The following is a 22,601-nucleotide window of genomic DNA, read 5'->3' on the forward strand; positions in this document are numbered from 1 at the left end:
AGTCTCTGTACATAATGGCACAAACACCCCTACTGCCACCTCTCAGTCATAGCCTGCAGTGATGCTGGGTAATTGCAGCAGTTTCCACAGCACTTCTGTGGTGACAAGTAGAAAGCCGCCACCATTGCAACTGTGGTGATGTAGCGCAGAGCAAGGGAACCATTGTGAGCTGGTTAGAGAGTTCTGGAAGCAGGAAGGGGTGCTTCTATCTGTTCCAGTGTTTTATGAGCAATTGTGAAACATGGAATACTTTGGTATACTCCTTCTTGTTTCTGCAGTACTCAGAAGCAGCTGAAGCCACCACTGAAACAATAAAATGGGCAACACTTGTCAGGGAACCGGCAAGTAGTCAGATATAGGTTAGCAGGCCAGATTGGGGCTGCAAGCTCACCATACCTGCTTTAGAGTATTATTTTAACACACATCTATGTAATCCATGCAACAATGTGATATGCTGACCAAAAGACTGCACAAAACTTCGCATATGCTCTTCCATAAGTCAGTGCACAATGCTTAGGGGATTTTACAGTACCTGGTTTATTTATTTGCTTATTGTCATTTTTCTACTCATCCTGCCCTGCAATAACATAAAGACAAATCCTACCCCATCATAGTAAAAGATGATCACCAATACTGGTTTGGAATACTCAATTCCATGATGGAATTGAGACACTGCTACACTACACCAACCTAATGAGGTGTGCCATTGATTTCGATGTTATTTTCATACAACTAAGCTGCATTGGATTACCGTATTTTTCGCCCTATAGGACGCACTTTTCCCCCTCCAAAAGTGAGGGGGAAATGTGTGTGCGTCCTATGGGGCGAATGCAGGCTTTCGCTGAAGCCTGGAGACCGAGGGGGGTCGGTGCGCACCGACCCCTCTCGCTCTCCAGGCTTCAGGAAGCTATCCGCTAGCCGTGGGAGACGCAGCTCTCCCATGGCTAGCGGAGACCTTTCCGGCACCCAGAAGCTTGGGGCACGCTGAGCTCAGCACGCCCCAAGCTTCGGGCTTCGCGCAGCACTCCGCTAGCCGTGGGAGAGCCGCGCGGATAGCATCCTCTTCTGGGGGCTGGGGTCGGGGGAAGCTCGGGCTTCCCTCACCCCAGCCCCGCACCTGGGGAGGAAATATTTTTTTTACTTTATTCCCCCCCCCAAAAAAAATAGGTGCATCCTATGGGGCGAAAAATACAGTAGGTCCTTATGCATTCCCTATATTGAGCAAAAACAAAGATGCCATGATTCAGGACAAGTAAAATGAGGGAAATGATAGTTTGCTGTTCCCTTGTCTGATTTCTGTTGAGCTAAATTTTCACAAAGACTACTTAAATGGCAAAATAAACTTTACCACTTTTCTGCTGCCAACCTCTTTACTTACATCAGGAGAGCTTATTTTGAGTTACGGCCTATGCTACTATTTTAATCTTTGTCTTTGTCTTTACTAGATCAAGTTTTCGGTTCCCCTTTGCACAAAGTGTGTGAACTTGATGGCGCCACAGTCCCTAAGTTTGTAAAGACGTGCATCAAAGCTGTTGAAGATCGAGGTGGGTAGTTTGACAGTCAACATTCTCTCCCCCATTCCATAAGCTGTATTTACAGCTGAGACTCTAAATTAATATCTCCAGCTTGCTCAGCGGGGATGCACAAGAGTTAAAAATTATGCTTTGGTACAACTGTAGCTGCATAGCATTCCATCTTTCTTTCTATCATTTAGTTTCCATGTCTTTCTCACAGAGGAGATGCAATGGCATCTTTTCTTCCCTGAGGAGTCCCCAGCATTGCTTCAGTCCTGCAAAATATATGCCACTAGTAATAATTTCCACAAAAGTAGCCATGTTAGTCTACTGTTGCTATAAAAACAGAACTGTGGTACCTTAAAAAAACAGAACTGTGGTACCTTAAAAACTTTTCTTAAAACCCTATATTATGGGTTAAACTTTCTGATGAAGTGAACTGCAGTCCACAAAATCTTATGCCGTAATTAATTTGCTAGTTTTCAAGGTGCCACAAAACTATCTGTTGCTGTAAATCACTATAGTAGGCCTATTGTAATTTGGGTATATTTGTTCTTGATTACTGGCATAGCTCAAACCCATATTATTTACCTGCTACAATGAATCTTTCATTTCTTTTGTTCCTTTCTTTCCTCCTTCCTTCTGCAACCATATATCCTCCTTTCCTTTCCAAGTAATTTTCAATGGAAGATGGGTTGTCCCCCTTAAAAAAAATTGTAGAGAGCTGCAAGGATTTGTTTGCATCATCTGGAAATGTTTAACATTTTCAGGATAATCACATGTACCCGTCAAAACAAAAAAAAATTCCTTCCAGTAGCACCTTAAAGACCAACTAAGTTAGTTCTTGGTATGAGCTTTCGTGTGCATGCACACTTCTTCAGATACATGTACCCGTGTGTTTTTGAAATAAGGACATACAGTCTGTATTGAGACTCTGAAATCAATAGAATCACACCAACAAAGCATCCATAAGCTTAATCACAAAGTAAAATACTCCTTAAATCTAATAAGTATCTGGCACGTTTATGACAGATGCAGTAATTGGCGTACCTTTTAACCTGGAAATCCATCTTTTACATGTATGAAAGAAAAGCATTAGAGGCTGTATCAGTGAAGCTTAAGACTTCCACTCGTGCAGTGGAACTTCTTGCCCTATTCTCCTCCCATGCCTTCTATTCTGGGGGCTCCCTCAACCCTCCAGAGCAGATTGGAAGGGGTGTATGGTGGGCCTGTTGTACAAGTGGAAGTCCTTGCATGAATAGGATAATTTTGTTGGATACAACTCTAGGGAAATTAACATTACCAGGATATCAAAAGAATTATCAGTAGTGTAGCTTTGGGAGGCTATGTATTTGAAGAAAGATTTCTTTAAGATTTGATGTTTATGAACTGGCTGCTGGAGTTGTCCTTTTATGAGCATTTTGATCCATGGCAATTAGCAAGTGATTGTTTAACCTCATGCCATTAACAGCTTCACCTATTGATTTCTGCATATCTAACCACTGAAAAAAGAGGCTTTGGTAGTAGTTGGTTGGAATGCTTAAACTAGGGATGAGGACACTATGGTCTTCCACAGGTTGTTGGACTTGAGTTCCTATTGACCTCAGCCATCATGATCAGAGATGATGAAAGATGTAGTTCAGGAACATTTGAAGGACTACAGGTCCCCCATCTTTGTCCTAGTGTCCCTTGTAGGTGTGAATAGCTAAAGAGAAGCAGAATATGGAAAGAGTGGCTGCCAATTATTTTAATGTAGGAAATCACATGCGTTTTCACAATTTTCAGAATAGGCTTATGTCTTTGTTTCATACTGTGCCAAATATTAAAAAATACTGTCACCTATTTTGGAGTTCTTAAGATGCTAGTGCCCCACTTCCACGTCACTTTCACGTCACTCATTAACGACTTGTTGCTTATACTCATAAAGAATTAGCTGCTGGAATACTGCCTTAGGTTTGGAGGGCATGTGATGTCATGTTAGGCAAATTAAATTCCACATATTTCAGAATAACTGCTTTGTGGATTAAACTATTAAAACAATCTATTTAGAGGTGCTTGCAGTTCTGTGTGAGAAAAGTGGTTGGATGGGAACAAAGTTATTTGTCAATAGTATTTTATTTAAGGACATGTAATTACCTTTGTGACGGGACGCAGGTGGCGCTGTGGGTTAAAGCCTCAGCGCCTAGGACTTGCCGATCGAAAGGTCGGCGGTTCGAATCCCTGCGGCGGGGTGCGCTCCCGCTGCTCGGTCCCAGCGCCTGCCAACCTAGCAGTTCGAAAGCACCTCCGGGTGCAAGTAGATAAATAGGGACCGCTTACCAGCGGGAAGGTAAATGGCGTTTCCGTGTGCGGCTCTGGCTCGCCAGATGCAGCTTTGTCACGCTGGCCACGTGACCCGGAAGTGTCTCCGGACAGCGCTGGCCCCTGGCCTCTTAAGTGAGATGGGCGCACAACCCCAGAGTCTGTCAAGACTGGCCCGTACGGGCAGGGCTACCTTTACCTTTACCTTTTAATTACCTTTGTCCTTCATGCATATGGAAACCTTACAATGAGCTATTTGTCCATCTTGCCCAGAATTGTCTACAATGACTGGCAGTAGTTTTATATAACCCTGCTAACTGAGATATTCCGAGATCCTGGTAATGGAACCCGGAAGCTTTTTATGCAAAGTATATACATTACCATTGAGCTATGGCTCCATCTCTAATCTTTACATTGTACAAAGAAAATGTGGAGAAAATGGTAGGCTGCCTTTCAAGGTTATTGCAAGCTTTCTCAACCTTAAGTTCAGTTCCCCCAAATCTTACATAATTTTCTTTAAAAAGTGCACACACCATTTCATTATACATTTTCATTTGCCTTTCTAGCAATATGTGCATTTTTTGCAATTTCCCCTAATGTACACTTTTTAAAAGTCATTTTAAAAATGACTTTTTCATTGGAGCCAGTGTGGTGTAGTGGTTATGAGCGGTAGTCTTGTAATCTGGTGAACCGGGTTCGTGTCTCCGCTCCTCCACATGCAGCTGCTGGGTGACCTTGGGCCAGTCACACTTCTTTGAAGTCTCTCAGCCCCACTCACCTCACAGAGTGTTTGTTGTGGGGGAGGAAGGGAAAGGAGAATGTTAGCTGCTTTGAGACTCCTTAAAGGGAGTGAAAGGCGGGATATCAAATCCAAACTCTTCTTCTTCAACGTGTAATGCCATTTTTGTATGTTACTTTCACTAATACATGCCCTTTTGTGTGCACTTTTTAGTTGGAGAAATGCATCACAAAATCCAGAAAAGTGTGAAAATCAAAGGATAACTGTGCTTTGGTTTGCTTATTGGCTCAGGAAGTATGAATTAAGAAAGTTCATGTTAAAATGCAAAGTGATCAGATTCCCACCCAACCTCCCATCCTTGGTATGATTATAATTCTGGTAGTAGAAGAAGGCATAGGAAAGCATATTTTCGCTAAACCTGCCCAGCAGAAGTGCATGATCATGCTTTGATTTCTGTGCTTCCTTGCTTTTACTAACTGTAACCTGTAACCAACATATGGCTTAAGCTAGTAGAGATGTAAATATTAACCAATCTCAGTGGCATGTGATTTAGAAAACAACCACCACATTTTATCACTGTATTTATGACTTTGGAGTTCATATACAATTTTCTATCAGCATGGACTTGGATTATGATTCCTTTGCATTCATTTCCATTCTGTTTACTCAATGCGTTGTTTTCCCTAAATTCTGGCATAAACTAGCACAGGACGGCAGTAATTTATGTGAAGCTAAATCCAATGTTTATGAAAGCTTCTGATGACATTTTAGACTCGGGTTGGTATTAGGAAGCAGCATGTGGAGGTGCCAAGTCTCCCTGCATGGCTGGGACTCAACAGATTTGAAGCCCTCCTCCTAATGGCCAGATCTGCCTTCAGCCAAGTTATTCAACTGCAGAGTCATGGGAAATACTTATGTACCAATTATGGAAAAGGCACATTTAATGAAAACTGTATGTTTACTTCCATAGTCTTAGTGAGGAGGCCTAAATGCTCCACGCAGAATCTGTACACATCTCTGCCCCATCTACACACTATAACTGTACTCAGAAACTTCAACACATTTAATTTAAGCTGAAGCATTATTTTTATGAAGAGCCTCCCTTAGAAATCTAACCTTAGAATGAGGAGGGCCAAATAATTTAAACGTATTTCAAGGCAGTCATGCCAGTTTTTGTTTGTGCATTTGTTTCCATTTAACAGTTGAATGGGGTAATTCGGCTATCACTTTGTGGAGGTTCTTGTAACAGTGATCGGGGGGGGGGCATTGTTTATATATCAAATGCTACCATGTGAGCAAGCAACAGAACGCCTCAGGCATAACATTCAATGCCATTGGATCAGTTTAAATTCCAATAATTTGGCTGAACGTGTTTGTGGGTCTGGCTTTTGCAAGTTTATTCGGCTAAACCAGTGTCCAGTCTAGCATGACATGCTCTGTGTTCCGGATGCAGCTATAACTTATACAGGGAAAGTGTTACATCAAGAACTAAGGATGGTAATGAATTGTCTGTCCGCTGTGGCTGCATACTATTGAGATGACAACATATTTCTATTTGTGTAATATAAGCCAAATGTCATATGGGGCATAATAAAACAAAATTAGGTAAAGGACTTAAAATTTATTAGTCAGCAATTTCAAACCAGTCTGGTCAATAAACATATCTGCATTCTCAGGGTTTCATTTCAGTAATCTGCTGTAATGGTCTTCCAGTTATCCCTCACGACCTGGATTACTTGTACTTTTAAGTATTTAGGCTCCTCTATGAATTCATCACACAAAAGGGGTGTCATGAGCACAAGAGGGCAGGAGTACCTGATGGCTTTCCCAATAACATCACATGGTTCCCCTGGCACCACCTTACATGTCCATACATAGAGCACAGACATCTGCAAATGGGAAGTCTATGCACATAGATTGTGATGTAGGTAGGCTTCCATGGGATCAGGAATGCTGTACTGGCATGGTTTATGATCCCATGGAAGTCAAATATTCATGGGCTACTAAAAAAAGTGCAGAAAAGTAATTCTGCACATGCTTCATAGTATTGCAATGCAGCCTTGTCGCTATAGGTCAATAAAGTTGGTGTAGTGTAGTGGCTCCGAGTGTGACCTGGTAAATTCAAATATTTATATTTTTTCCATGTTAATTCACTGTTAATTGAATTCAGCTGTGAGCCATGTAGGGACCATATAATTATGCAGTGACCAATCATGTGCCTTTGCAGTCCCACAAGCAGGGCTGAAAGGCAGCAACTCTCTCTTGGTGTTGATTTCCAACGACTGGTATCCATTGCCTCTGAACATGGAGATTCCATGTAGACTTTGCTTATGCGGATGCTTGCCTCCAGACATGTCATATTTTGGAAATAAAGTGCTGCCTAATGTGGCAGATTATCACACTGAATGCTTTAGTAGCAGAAGGCTACAATTCTATAATTTCAACTCAGTAGGACTTTCTTCTGAATAAACATACTTATTGCTCTGCACAGTCTTTGTGGTCCCATACAAATTATTTTTGTTGATCTGGTTTAGACTGGTGCAAAGGAATGATACCATTTCATTTAACTTGGGATCCCTCTAATGAAAGCTAATGACACTCCATGTTGCCTTCTATTCCCAAATCATTGCTGTCTATGTTTGCAGGCATGAAAGATTTATTAATCATTGGACATTGCTACACTGCTGATTTCCTTTCTCAAGCACAAGATGCTATGGCAGGAATTATATACAAAATTGCATATTTGACTCCGTGCCAGAAAGTCACCCTGAGATCTGTAACGCTGTATAAAGATTTAAGAAAGACCTTTAGTCCACTTCAGAGAAGGTCCCTAGCTTTAAAAACTTTTATCTCTCAACTTTCCTTCTTAGCAGCTGTTCTATTTTTTTGCTGTCATTTGTTTGACAGCATCCAGTTATAGGTTCCGATGTCTGTTTAAAGAAACAAGGAGGCTGTTGGCTTTAAAATCCCCTTACTGCTTGTGTGTTCAACATTTTCCCAGGCTTTTCTGCATAGTTTGCCAAGCAGAGGGACTGACCTTTTGTAGCAAACCCTTTTTCATTTCAAAATGCTCACTTTGATTTTTGTCCCATTTTATGCTCATTCCAAACTGTTTACAGCCCACTAAAAATGACTGTGAATTATATGTTTGTGTAATGGGTTCCTTTTGTGGTTGGAGAGGAATGTTTACTTTGTGCAATTAGTTATCTTTGGGTAGATTACAGTGACCTGGAAAAAAGGGGGCTAAGATTATTATGGTACCTTAAGTATTTCCTTTTGTTATCTCCTGTGGCGGTAGTCTAATATGTTATCTACTGTGCTCTGAACTAATCACGTCATACGGAGCAGAAGATGAGAGCTTATATAAGTATTCTTTTGTATCACCTTTAAACATGAGAAAAATTAAATCTCAGTTTCTTCTTCCATCCTCCCCCCCCCCCCCAAAAAAAATGTTATAGGCGATTTGGAGTGCTTAACTTTTGTGTCTTTTAGGCTGGGAACAGACAATAGTGTATAAGAGAATTGAAGGCGGTTTGAAAAAGGTGCTGCTGCTTGTGATATGTACAGTCACTCCTGGTAAATAGGTTTTGCAGTATTGTTTCATAAACATGCAGAATCTGTCTGACCAGCTGTGACAATGGTACAAAGAAATATGTGTATGCATCAGGGAAAGTGAAGCCACTTTCAAACCACTTTCACCTCTTTCAAAAGTCAGTGTCTGTCTTCATCCTGAGTCTCAGAACGTCTAGCATAACATCACCACAATTCTGAAAGCCCGATGCTAAAAGACTTGTATTATATTCTCAAATGCTGCACTTCCATCGTATGAGGCAGTGGTGTCAAAAGATCTGTCTCATGGGCAGCGATGCTGTCAATAGTGTGTGTCAACAGGAAGACCTGCTAATGGTGAGACTCACCATTTCCAAGAAACTCTCATCACTATTCTTTGGCATTACAAATTTTAATTAGCAGTTATTTAATCATTTTCAACATTCTCTTTTTACTTTTAACACAAACTGTCTCTGAAAGTACAAGGTACAAACATTTATCTGATTATAAAATGCATCGTAAATAAATAAATTGACATGGATCCAAACTTGGCATTCTGCAACCAGAAGGTCGTCTTACGTCCATGGAAAGTTTTTGTTTGAGCAGAGGATCCTGTTGATATAAAGGGAGAGATTACTTTTGCCAACTATCACTTCATCCTGCACTCTTCCCCCAATCCCAGAGGCCCTGTCGGCTCTCCAGAGCAGATTTTCCAAGGGCTCTGGGGAAAGTGGGTATCTGATGGTGGAAGTGGGAGAAATTGCTTTTGTAGAAGCAAACGTCGGAGGCCCATGCCATCAGGTTTTATACCTCCGCTATAAATATCCAAAGGAAAAAATATGGCCCTTTCCCCCAGCAGATATTTATAGATAATTCTTAAACAAAGTGGTCATATGAGAAGATGAAAAAGAACATATTAATGAAGTTTCAACATGACTGGATTAACAGTTGAACTGTCCAATCCTAAGAATGTCTACTCGAGTCAGTACTTCTGAATACAGTGGGGCTTACTCCAAGGTAAATTGAGTTATGTATGATTGGTGCCTTAATCTGATTAGAGGACTCCAGACAAATTATGCTGTCCATCCATATTATGTTATATTGTTGTGATTTGAAACCTTTCCACCAAAGAACTCTGTCCCTGATTTGTACCTAGGGATCTTTTTGAAATTCCCCAGTGAATTCTGTAACATATCACTTGATCTAGGAGAGAAATGGCTGTATGGAGAAATGTCAGAAATAGTATGAGGAACAAAATAACCATGCAGTACTGTGATAGATTTCAGGTGTAAGGTTGGTGGAGGTGAGGCTGCATTTTTCTGTATAGACTAGGAGTCTTACATCAGCAGGGTAAATTATGTCACAGTCCTTTAATATGTCCCTGAGAGGACTAGGTGTCTAATTTACAAAAGTGTCCTTTCCATAAACTGGAAACTAAAGCTAGTGTAGTAATGTCACCTTTAAATCATGAAAGAGTGGAAGAAAGGAAGATACTGCTCCCCCAAATGACAAATTTTCTAGCTGTCTGAAGATTTTTCAGTAAATCATATTTTACACTGCTTTCCACATAATTCAATGCCTCTTATAAATTTAGTGCTGCCCTAAGGCAAGTATTTTTTTTCTCTCTGATCCTATAAAAGACTCCTCGGACTTCCTGTCTTCCAGGTACTTTAACCTATAAGTTCTCTGTCTCCTTCACAGTGGCTTGACACGCTATCTTGTGATGACTGTAGATATCATTTGATTACACTAATGTGTGGAACTGCTGTCACTGGCTAGCTTTTCATCCTTTTTTTTTACGATATCAGTTACTATACAACAGAAACTGTTAATGTCACTTAAAATGGTAGCCGCTACTTGCTTTCCAAGCGTCAGTAGTGTTAGGCATCCATATTACAACAGGTGTCACAATGTCTCAATTTTTGTTCGTTTTATTGCACTATTTCCAGAGCCTGTTTGTGGCAGTGTGGTGCCACAGCCCAAAAAGCAATTCAACTGTAAAGTGAAATATTTTACAATAAAGTAATATTGTTTACAGAATGGTAGGCACCTATGTTTTCAATTAATTTAAATATATGGGCTAGAAGACAAATACGAGAATCCATGTTCAGGATTGCTCACCTAGAAAAAATAATAATCTAGCAACCAGGTGTTATTGAAGGGGAATAAAATAATGACCGAAAGGCTGAAATCTTCAGCTTAGAATCCCAGTGCTTGTGGTGCCATCCCATCACTTCTGTTCCAGCAGTACCATCCCTGATTGCACCCCTTAATTTCCAGTGTCTGAATAGTTTACTGTGTCTCTAAGAGATTGTTCTCAAGAAGGGCATGGTGCATTGTGTGAGCTACCACTCTCTGCTTATTTTTGGAACATTTTCTCCTCCACACAACCCTTTTCATTCTAAACACATGACTTTATCCATAAATTTGGAATATATACAGATATGGGGCTTTTTACAAGTTAATTTGCTAACTTCTTATCTTTTACTATTGCTTTTTAGCAACACTTTCACTAACATTTGTTTCTTTTCCCATGCCTTCAACTTTATATAGTGTTTCCAGTTACCTTCTAGAACAGTGCCCTGAAAGTCTAGAGATCATGTTGCTCTGTGAGATGATCTGAGCTCTTAGTTCTGCTAATTTTGTAGCATACATTCTTTCCCACTTGGGGATAATCTATTATACTTGGATCCAGGCATGCACTAAAAGCTAATACTTCATGAAAAATGTGCATTTTGTACTGTTTAACTTTTGATGAGATCCTTGAAGTCTTTTATGATTCTGTCTTGTTCCAAGAAGATTTCTGCTCCTTGTTTTTGTATGTGTGTAAAAGGAAGAGGAGCAAAACAAAAATGATAGAAAATGCATGCTATTTTAGAAAGACCTTCAGCTATTCAGTAGATAGCTCACTTTTTCAAGGAACATTTGGGGGGGGGGAGAGAAATATATTTCTTATCAGCCATTGACTTTATTGCTCTGATGAATACAAACGAGAATTGGCTAAGCACATTCCAAGCAATTTTGACTTGGAAGTTTGTGATATAAAAAGATCTTTGCAACTTCTGAGTAGAAATTAGGAGCAAATGAATGCAGTGCAAATGTCTTGGCAGTGATTTCTCTAGGAGTTCTGTCTTCTGACTCATTTAATCCCGCTATAGCCACCTTTCTCAGAGCAAAAGCCAGCTAATAGTTTTGTGCAAGGTCCAAGTTACAATTGGCTCAGAGGGATATTTTCTCTGGGGCCTCTGTGTCTGTGAAAAAGCCACACTCTGCGTCAGTTTTTTTTAAAAAAATCAAGAAGCATCAGGAGGAAACGTCAAAAAGGGCGTAATGTACAAATTAGAGGGGAAACAGAAAAGGAAAGAAGAAAACAACATATTATGGAGGTATAATTTGAAATTTATGAAGAGTAGAATGTAAGCTATGTTAAGAAAATAATAATAAGAGGACTACAGGAAAAGCCGTTGAGGCAGTTGCCATCTTTGTCATAGTTACCTGATACCTGCCTCATTGACTAATTCGTTCCAGAGAAATGTATTTCATGCTAGTAAAAGAAAGCATTAATATGCTAAGCCTTGCCAGTAAAAACAAGTCGTTACTGCCTGTTCAGCACAGTAACATTTGCTGTGACAGGACTAAGTTCATACCTGGGAACACTCCAGTGCTTTGCTGGCATTGCAGAAGGGAGACGTTTAACTCCACTGGTCTTTCTTTCTTTCTTTCTTTTCTTTTCTTTCACATTTAAAACAAGCCTGTTGGTAACCATGTAGATTAAATACGCAATATTCAAAAAGAGACAAATATTGTTTGCAATACCAGTTACAAACATCCACAATGTGTGCCACAATGTGTACATTGTGAATCTCACAGCATACATCTACTTATGTATAAATGTTTCCTTGAAAAACTAAGGCTAAAACCATTTACTGGTTAATACCCTGACTAAATATTAAGCAGGCCTCTGAAGTTACTAGCTTATGGTTCATGAGCAGAATCTAACCCAACTCTGGGAGTGGAAAATAGAACTGACCCATGTGTAGGTAATTGCGTGTTGAGGTCCCCAATCCACCCCCCAAAATAACTCACAACGGACACGTAATTTTTGTTTAAGATTTTTGGCATGATTTTGGCCACAACTTTATTAAAATACAAACTGTGAGTGGTTGTTTAGGCATTGGTTAAGACTATCTGCCCCCCCGCCTGGGGACAGAACTGACTTCCGGGCACCACCGAAAGACAGTGCGGGGGAAAGCAAGTCGGGGAAGAATTGGAGCTGAGACACAGACCCTCAACTCTCACCCGCCTGCTCCCCGAAGGCTTGTCGGCTCTAGTCCCATTCCAGGGATTGGACGAAAAGATGGCAAGCCCCAGGATTCCTTTAACGGAATTCCCTTTCCGCAGCAACCATGGAGGGGCAGGCCCAGCCTATCCTGAACCCCTCCATGGAGGGGTAGGCCCAGCCTATCCTAACCCCTCCTCCACCAGATTTATAACCAATGCCTAACCACAACCTTACAAGTTGTGACGATTTGCTACGCAGTAGGCAAACACCACCCAGCCAGCCAATTTGCCAGGTGGAAAAATTCCTACCAGGCCCCTGCTCAAAGGCAGACGACCCCATGACAGGCATAGCAAGGTCAACGCAACAAACCCCTTATTCTAGGGTGGGTGGGCGGGTGATCCGTTGCACGCAGCAAAAGAGAAAGTACAAGGCTGCGTGCAGAGTATTTAAACCTTTTACCCCTCCCACCAAAATTGCAACATAACTTTTGCCCCAGCAACTCGGCAATCCAATCAATGCCCCCTGGCCATCTTGGAGAACTAACCCAGCAACAAAGGGGTGGCTCAGTTGACCCCACCGCAACACGTGCTCTCCCTGAAGGAGAACACGCTTTAACAAAAGAATCGGCTGGGCATCTAGATTAAAAATGCTGGGCTTTGCACACCCTCCAGTGAGAGAGAGCCAACAGCAGAGTTAAAAAATACTTTCAGTGTTAACCAGCAGCATAACATGGAACCTAAGTTGTTACAGGTAAAAATGATATAGGCCTTGTGCCATGTTGTAATAATTGTTCACGATTGCTCACAAAATTCATTTAATTCTGCCTCAAACAGATGTGACATTAAAGATGAGATTCAATTTAACACATCTATTGTTTTCTTCTTTTAGCAATAATAGCAGCAGGGAGCCCTGAACAAGATGGGGGCCATGATCTGTGGGTTAACCCCTCCCCCTGAGCACCAGTCCCTTCCAAAATTGCTCCCCACAAGCTGTTGTTTATCTCAGCAGGGAATCTTTCACTGGTACCAATAAAATCCTTTCTCCTAGGATTAACAGTAGCACTGTGGTCCCATGGCCTTTTCAGTGGTTGTTTTCCGTTTGCGGAATGCCCTCCCTAGTGGGGTGTGTCAGCTTCCTTCATTATTAACTTTCAATGCAAATTGCAAAACATTCCTGTTTCTCCAGGCATTGGGTGGCTGGCAGCCATGAGAGTACTGGATGAAATAATGGTTTAAGTTGAAATTGCTTTTAATTGTGATTTTTTATAGAACATTTTAACTGCTTTAGTTGTTTTGTGTTTTAATTATGGATGTGTTTGCCACCCTGGGCTCCTTTGGAAGGAAGGTTGGGATATAAATTCAACAAGTACACACAGGTCCCACTGTCCAAACATTTGTTATACAAAAAAAAAGTCTGTGTGTGGTATTGTAAACAAACAGCCTTAAACAAGCCTTACTTTTTGGGTTTTGCTGGTCCATGACAGCTGTTTCACCAGAAGGCATGGTGAGTGGGAGAGATGAGACAAATAAGAGCATTTTTTGCCTGTTGCCTTTTGCAAGGTTTCAGAAGGTTCTCTCCCCGCCCCCATCATTTTGGGCCCAAATACCACGGTCAGGAATGCATTAGAAATTATCCCATAGGAATCAATGGAAATTGTCGACCTGTTGTGCATCTTCCAAACAGTTTACTGAGTATGCATTGTGTTTGGTTAGTGGGATCTGTACGTAATAATAATGCTGTTGTGTAATTTTGACATCTGGATTTGATGCTCTCTATGGCAAGCCCGTTATTTAAGGAGAGCAACTATAAAGGAGGACAGTGTAGCAGGTTCTCCACCTACCAAAATCTGTCTTCCATGGACGGGTTTCATTTGTTCGTTTTAACTTTATCCCTGTAGCAGCAAAGTGCTGGGTCTCACAGGTAGGGATGGGCAAGAAATTCATTTTGATGATAAATGGCCTAATCCACATTCATTGAACCAATATGCAAAGTGAACTGAACTTGCCCTGCAAATTTGTACTGAATTTTGTGGTGCAGTTCTCCAACCAGTACAAAAATGCAGGTGTGTGGGGGGGGGAATGTGTATTAAAATGCATATAAATGCAGTGAATATAACACCAAGAAATGCATTTTGTATGGAGAACTTTCTTGCAAAATCATGTATATTAGTCAAAACTGCATACAGAGATGACTATAATTTAATGAGGAAAATTGCAAGTATCTAATGTGGGGAACTGAATTTAAAAATGGAAAAATGTGAAACGGAAATTGATAGATTGGTCTACCCCTACTCATGAGTTAAGTTTCAAGGCAATTTCTGGAGTATACAATAAATATTTCTAGGGTTGTGTACTCTATGGATGGCAAGAACAGAGGTCCATGGTATCATCCACATCTACCTACCCATTATAAATCCCCACCAGACTCATTCATCCACTTCCATGTGCATATAGCCTTTAGTGGCAACCACATCTGCAGTCTAGAAATAGTCTGATGAAATATGTATGACCACAGCCACATCATTGGGTCACATAAAACCAAGCACTCCAGGATTCATCCACAAGCCTCATTTGATGCTGGAATGAGAAATCTGTATGTAGCTTTGCCCACTCTTTGTTATACAGATATTCTGTTTCTTTCACTGGTGAAATAAAATCACACCAAAATGGCACAGAAGAGAAAGATGTAATTTGTGTCTCTTATTACTTCTGTTGATGTTGTTTGAAGGGGGTTTCTTTAAACTGATAAGATGTTCTATAACATAATAGACCTTCATTATACATTCTACTAGCATTGGAGCTGCAGTGGCACCTCTGAGGAGACTTGCATGGTATAGTAAGAGGAAGCTTATGTGTCATTTTTGCACTGCAGAAGCCTTTACATTAACTTGGATAATTGTCAACGCAATTGAGGAAAGAGTAGCAAATCGGAATCTAAGACTTCTATATACTTAAGATGCAAAAACTTTGAAACTGAACGGTATGTGTTTGTGAATGTTGGCTTGTACATAGACATCTTAGTCCCATTGACCTCAGTGGAAAATAAGCTTGCTCTGAAATGACTCAAAGTTGAAAGAAACGTGTTTCCTAAAGAGCTGCCCAAAGAAGCCACTAGAACAAAAATTCTCCCAGCACAAATTACTTCAGGGTTCTCTAACTTTTGTTATTGCTTCGAGCTATGCTTCGGCACATAATTTGGCAGCTGAAATGTTCTTTCAAAACCTTACACCTATGTCTATATATTTCTCAATTGGTATGTGATCTGTTTTTTTGCTTTAACACTGGATTATCAAGTGTGTTTCAGATACAGAAGTGGATACCCACAAATATTCATCAACAGCTACTTTTTTTGGTCTGTACTCCTTACTGTTCACAACGTAGTCACATGAACTATTCATATAACCTCATTAACAAAGGCAAAGCACTCATCCCCTGCCATTCATATAACATATTCATTTAAACCATTTATACCTCAGCAAGCCAAAGGCAGATAACAACACATGTTTAGACAGTATTTTAACAATTTCTAAAAGTCCGACTACAATAAATATATCAAAGCAGCCATAAAATTTCAAAACAGCAGGGAAAATAGATTTTTTAAATACTAACACAATAAAACAATCATTTAGTCATAGCAATTAATACCACCTAAAAAGCCGGTCATTCATGACCTAAAATCTCCAAAATAAGTTTGACCCTCCTACAGAGATGGTGAGGTGGGTCTCCCACATCAAGGAGTTCCAGCATTTGGGTGTAGCCACTAACAATCTTTTTCCTTGGTGCCAACTAAGTGTATTTCTGTGGATGTTGAGACATGGTGGATGAAACATTTATCTCAGAATCACTGCCTCAAAAGTCATTCCTCTTCACATCCAGTCATTCCTAATAGCAGATCACATCATTTTTTATTAGGTCCTTTGCATTAGCAGTGTAACTATTGCACATTATCACATCATGATACCAAGCAGCCAATGTTTTCAGGAAGCTCATTGCAATAGGAACAAAAACCTACAACTCCTTCATCCAATAGCTAGAGCAGTTTCAAAGACTGTGCCCTGTTCTATTTAACTCACAGGGTTTTCAAATTAGTTTTGGGAAGGAGGGGCTTATGTGTAAAATCACTGCTGATTTACATGTATTGTACTTTAATCACCTCTTTCAAATTTCCATTTATATGAAAATTATCCTAAAACACCCATAGACTGGCTTCAACTTCCTATTTGAGTATCCTTTTGTATGTAAAAATTCCTTCCAGTAGCACCTTAAAGACCAACTAAGTTAGTTCTTGGTATGAGCTTTCGTGTGCATCACACTTCTTCAGATACACTCGTGCATGCACACGAAAGCTCATACCAAGAACTAACTTAGTTGGTCTTTAAGGTGCTACTGGAAGGATTTTTTTTTTTTGTTTTGACTATGGCAGACCAACACGGCTACCTATCTGTAACTGGAACTTTTGTATGTATGCCTTTGAACACACACATCAACCTTAAAGGTATGCTATCTGAAGTTCCACTAAGCTATAGCCTGGCTTAGCATGATGTGCAAACCACGTTATTGGGACTTCATAAAACTGTCCCTTCACTTCTTCCAGGGCTTTTTTTCAGGGGGACTCACAGGAACTCAGTTCTGGCACCTCTCAGGTGGGCATCGTTGCCATTCTAAGAGAACTAGGGAGGTTCTCATGGAGAATTCTGGCGTTCATTGAAAATGCCCTCTTTGTGTGCTACTGTCTGGAAGATGCAGCTCTTAAGCCATACAAATGAGAATATGTTACAGCTGGCTTTTACTAGAATGGTTTGCACTCCTTCAGTTGTGTAGCCAGCAGGGAGTTGTCAAGCTACATGTGCTTTCAAACTTCTTCCAGTTAAATCAGAGATCCAAGTACAAAACGCAGCACTCAGGGGTATCATGTGGACCTCGGCAACACTCTGGTGGGCTTGAGGATCTGTAAAGAGGTAAATGGATTACAGAGACACATACATGGAAAATATTCCTCCATGAGAGATATAATCTGGCATTTTTAAATGTTGCTTAACTCTTTCAGGGCATTAATCTGTGACAGAAGAAGTAAGAGGAGAGATTTATTCTCCTGCTTTTGCAATAAATATCAGTCAGCTGTGCTTTACTGCTGAGCTGTGTGATTTTCATAGGGAAACAGGCACAACTGTAACTGAAGGAACCTTAACATGTCCTTTTCACTGTCAAAGGTATTAAGCTCCTCTCAGCTGGCACACAACAAATCCCCAGCTAGTGGTTATATCTCACTCCTGTCTGAGGTATGCCTGGTTTCAATCTGTGTGTGGTCAGAAATTTAGATTTTTTTAAAAAACCCCTCAATGATTTAACTATTTTTACCCATGCTGTTGTAACTTCAGCAATGGATTATTATAATACACTCTAGAGACTCTTGAGTATCATTCAGAAAGGCCTCTGTAGAGGTTAATCATTTCCTCCCTCATAGGATCTACAATGGCTAACAGTTGGTTTTTCAGTGGAAGGCCAGATGTTACTATAACACACTCAGTGACCTCACTGTAGACCTGTCAACATTACCTCTTTGGAAATTAGATTGCCACTGTTAAAATTGATTGGTATCCCAGTCGCTCTGAATCTTGCCCACTGCTTCAGTTTGTTGCTATCTTTTGGCTTAGCAACTGAGCAGTATTACTTTCTTCACTGAGGATTTCTAAATAATCATATTGTCAACGAAGAGGAAAACTTTCTGCAAGAACTAAGATATGAGATTAAAGCCACGCTTCTTGCTAGAGCTGAGTCCAAGCTAAGCTTTGCAAGAGTACAATTAGAGATTGGGTGGCAGAAAACAGCAAAGAGTTCATTGCACTGGTTTTTTACAAAACTGTATTGTTTGTTGCAAGATTTGCTGAAAGCCAAAACTAAAAGTAAAAAAAAAAACCCCACATGCACCCACTCACAGTGACTCCTCCCCGGGGAGCAAGGCCTAAGATATGAAGATAAACAAACTGGACAGGGCAACATTCTGAGATTTAAAAAAATGGCCACAGCTTTGATTCCAGATGTAGGTTTGATTTGGCTTAGACATTGGGTGTATATCATCCCTCTCAGCCCCCTAGTGGAGGGCTGACACATGACATGACAGGGTCAAGCCTAGGATTAATAGGTCCTCCATGAGACACAGGTCTACATGGATGGTCTTCCCAAGCTACTATGGCCCCTCTGCCACATGCCTTGGCTTTTGGACAGACGACTGACTCCTCTAATGGGGTCCAGTTCCTGCACTGTTCAAAGATGTGGGTGGTGCACCACTTTACCCCCCACATAATGTTAGACTAAAAGGGTTCCACCCATTGCCTTGACTGCCAAAGCTGTGACTATTGCCATGGGGAAGGCAAAACCTGCAAGCGGGGCCAATCTGTTTGCAGGCAAATTCCTTCCCAGCTTCGAAAACAGCAACCATTATAGAACTACAGCAAAGCCAATAAATGCAGTGCCCTAGAAAGGAAAAGGTTAACATACAAAACCCATAGCATTACTGAATCAGGTGGGAAGAGAGGGATGTTATTTGGCCAACTACAGCCCCTAGGGTTGGGTGCAGCTAGCCTTTATAGGCTGGAGGTGGACTGGAGTGAAGCCTGCTCCTCTCTGTTCTGCTCACCAGCCCCACCTATTCAGCCCAGCCAGAATTCAAATGGACGGGTGGCTTGAAAGCCTGCCAACCCAAGCAGGCAGCCCAGGAAATCCGCAACTGCTGGCTTTGTGCATGTGAAGACTGGCTGCATGCACTGTCTTGCCCCAAAGCTATGGGCTTGTACCTCCTTAGCTGTGCTTCTAAGAGCAGTTTGGTGGTTGAAAAGCTCTCCATGCCAGTGGTAATAACAGAAGCGGGCTGCAGGTCCTTGGTGTGTTAAAAATAAGCAAGGGTGTTCCTATTTTCATGGGCATGGTTGGTTTTGTCAACTAGTTGTGTTCGTAGGCATAACAGTGGTTGTGTTTCTCATGTCTTTTTGACTGTTTGCAAAACAGCTCAGTGGGCTGATGTACATGGAGCACATTGACCAATTCTATAATGTTGAAGAATCTGCACTCCTGTCTTTATACATCCTAAAGTGGAACCATAGACGCATACTTGTTTTTTGTTAGATTACGGTGGACTTGGCCATGCAAGGACATACTAGCGTCGTACCAAAGTGTTCAATGATTTGTTAGTGTCTTGAGGACATAATTTTGCCATTAAAGCATTATCTCAAAAGGGATTAAGCCTGGATCCTTGTTATGTTAATATACACTATAAAGTAAAAGAAAAACAAAAAATTGTCTTAAATTCAAATTGCCATTCCTGCTCTATCAAATTGCTATCATTTATACTTTTTGTTTAGGCTCAGTAGAATGTTATGTCCTTCCTTCATCATAACACTTGGTAATTTAAAAAGAAAATGGAAATAAATTAGGTGATAAATATTTTTCATTAATAACAGTAGATTTTTTTTAAAGAATCTTGTCTTTTTTGTCACACCATAGAACTTGTCTTCAGCAGTGTGTATGAACATCCAATTTTTCTGCTGTGTGGACCTCAGACAAAGCAGATAAATTCGCTGTAACATCTGACATATAGATGACAAGATTTGTAATCAAACTGTGGATGTTTCCTTTTTAAAAACATGCACACACCTCTACATATCCTAAAGGAAATTCGGGTTGCTTTTTTTGTCTCCTTTTGCTAAAAGAAAGAAAGAAAGAAAATTTTAAAGGTTTTGTTGAAAGAGTAGGATTGCTTTGTTTCTGATCCCAAGATGAGTGAAAGAAATGTTTGAGAAAGATCACTTTACAGTGAGATTCATACTGAAATGTGATGACTGTGATTCAAGCCAAGCCAAAAATTACAGCTCAGAATTAGAAGGGATAGACATGGCTTGGGAATCCATTTTCCCACATTCCTGAATCTCAATCATCCCAGCTAATGTTTAAAAGAAAATAGAGTGGGAAACAATGAGGTCATTTTGTTTGGCTACAAAAATTGGGGAGCGGGGTAGAGAAGAGAAATAAAAACCCAAGAAACAAACTCCCCTAACTATAAAACATAGCACATATATTTATCAGGGGCAACTGCTCATTTATAGTGAAAACGCCTCAAGAATGATGGCACTTTCATGGCACAATCTAACATTTTTTAAAAAGCTTCAAAGTGTATGTTTTGTAGTTTGTCACAATAAACCTTCAATAGAAGTCTTGCTGACACCACTATTGCTAATGTTCTTTTTGATTCAACTGAAAACTCGCTTTGCGGAAGCAGTGGTACATAGCAGAAGTTAAATTAAGACATAGGCAAAGTTGATTTGTATATTTTAAGTGTAAGTCTGCATGCTGATGAGCAGTGTACTGTTTAAATTCTACTTTCTGGATGGCCGTCCTTATTCCTTGTTCACTGATAGCTAAGCAAACATTCAGACATCAAGCAGTGTGGAGAGGATCAAAGAAAATGATGTGACTTATCTGTACACTGAGGATCAAAATATATAGCTATTCAAGCTACAAGATTAGGGACAGCCTTATTTAAAAGGAATAGGGTCTGTAACAACTCTATATTCTTACTAGCTGAAAGTGCATGGCAATGCTCAGGAATTTTCAGAAAGTAAAAACTGCTGAGTCCCCCCCCCCACTTGATCCAGGGTCCTGACCATACCTGGGGAACACCTGACCCAGATCCAGTCCCGAATCAATCATGGGGTGGGACTACTGTTTAATTGGAGCTTTTAAAACCCTATGTGGTCAGGAGGAGATATGAGAAGGAGGTGCTTCATCTGCCCCCCCCCTTCTCAACTGCACTGCAGAGAGCAGGAAGGTTGAATTCTATTGGGTGTTGCTTCACCAATGTGTTCCCTGCTGGCACACACAGTGGCTTCTGCCCAACAGGGTGTGTGCGCGCGTCATCGTACACATGTGATGTCATGTCACAGCGGGAGGAGGCCCAATGGGCTTAGTAGAATGTTATGTTCTTCATCATAAACTTGTTAATTTATATTACACTTCCTGCAATATAACCCATAATCCACTGCAGCAGGCATGGGTTCCACATGAGGCATGTAGAAGTGTTTCAGCTGAAGTGTCTCGATTAAAGTGGAAATGTTTAACTATATGTATAAGGTGTGAAAACTGTGACCCAAACCCAACAACATTTTTAAAAGCAATTGCTTTATACACACACACACACACACACACACACACACATTCTGAAAAGAAAAGAAAATTAATTCCTATCCTTGATATAAGCTGGAAAGCTTATAAGATTTATGGTGGGAATGAGCTACAACAGCTGCATTTTCCTTGACTGAGTTTCTGAACACCGTTTGTATTATGATTCCTGGTTTGGTGTCCATCCTATTCTAAGCTCCTTAAAACAGAACAGGGAGGGAGAAATATTGATATTCTCTTGGGGGAAGCCAATGATCTGTCTCAATGATAAACACCATTTTGAAACATAAGACGGTCAGCATATACTAAAGTAGGAGTCGGATTTTATTGCAGTGAATATGCGTTATTCCAGAATGTTCTTTGCCACTAAAAGTTAATGCTATCCCCAAATAAAGTGTTAAAAACCTTTGAAAATACATTTGTTTTATCTCTCTCTCTTCCGCTCTCTCCACTACCCCGACAAGCATTTGAAACCTACCATGAAGAAATACTGACAGTAGAATGAGGATGTTTTTGTTCTTGATAAAGGTGCTCTTAGAAGTTGAAGTTGTTTTCTTTGAAAACTGTTCAGAAGCTCAGAACAGAATAATGTGAAAGGCAGAACATCTTTTTTTTTTTTAATGCGTGCGCACACACACACACTTGGCCTAAATGTATTTCCAAAATAAGTAGTTTCTAATCCAGCTGGGATAATGTGGTCATAAAAAGGATGTCCAAATCCACCAATTTATATTGGTTTGGTTTGGCTTGACTTTCAAAGTATTTAAAGAAGAAAGTCTATGGCATGTGTGCACTGTAATTGGTGTATAGTACTCTCAACATTTTCCTCAGTCTGCCATATTGTGGAGTGTCCAAATAAAATGCTAATTGGCTGTACTTTCACTCATGTCTTCAAGATTGCTCTTCAAGATACACTATCCTTCAGATTAGTATAGTTTCTCATATTCAATTTATTAACAGTACCAAAGGTTTATGGAGAGCTGCTAATTTTAGACTTTCATTAACCCTTAGCCATACTGAATGCCTCCAGATGCATTCATTTAACC

At 40.4% G+C, this 22,601-nt stretch overlaps 1 protein-coding gene across 15 annotated transcripts in view; it reads left to right on the forward strand.

The window, feature by feature from the left end:
• Nucleotides 1-22,601, forward strand: part of ARHGAP15 (Rho GTPase activating protein 15) — a 377,757-nt gene that overhangs the window by 230,985 nt on the left and 124,171 nt on the right. For all 15 annotated transcript variants that reach the window (XM_081929289.1, XM_081929290.1, XM_081929284.1 and 12 more), the window contains one exon: nucleotides 1,446-1,544. In XM_081929289.1, the coding sequence (XP_081785415.1) occupies nucleotides 1,446-1,544 (99 nt within the window). The remainder of the gene's footprint in view (nucleotides 1-1,445; nucleotides 1,545-22,601) is intronic.

The sequence above is a fragment of the Podarcis melisellensis genome (assembly GCF_964234715.1).
Source record: "Podarcis melisellensis genome assembly, chromosome: 1".
Classification (NCBI taxonomy): domain Eukaryota; kingdom Metazoa; phylum Chordata; class Lepidosauria; order Squamata; family Lacertidae; genus Podarcis; species Podarcis melisellensis.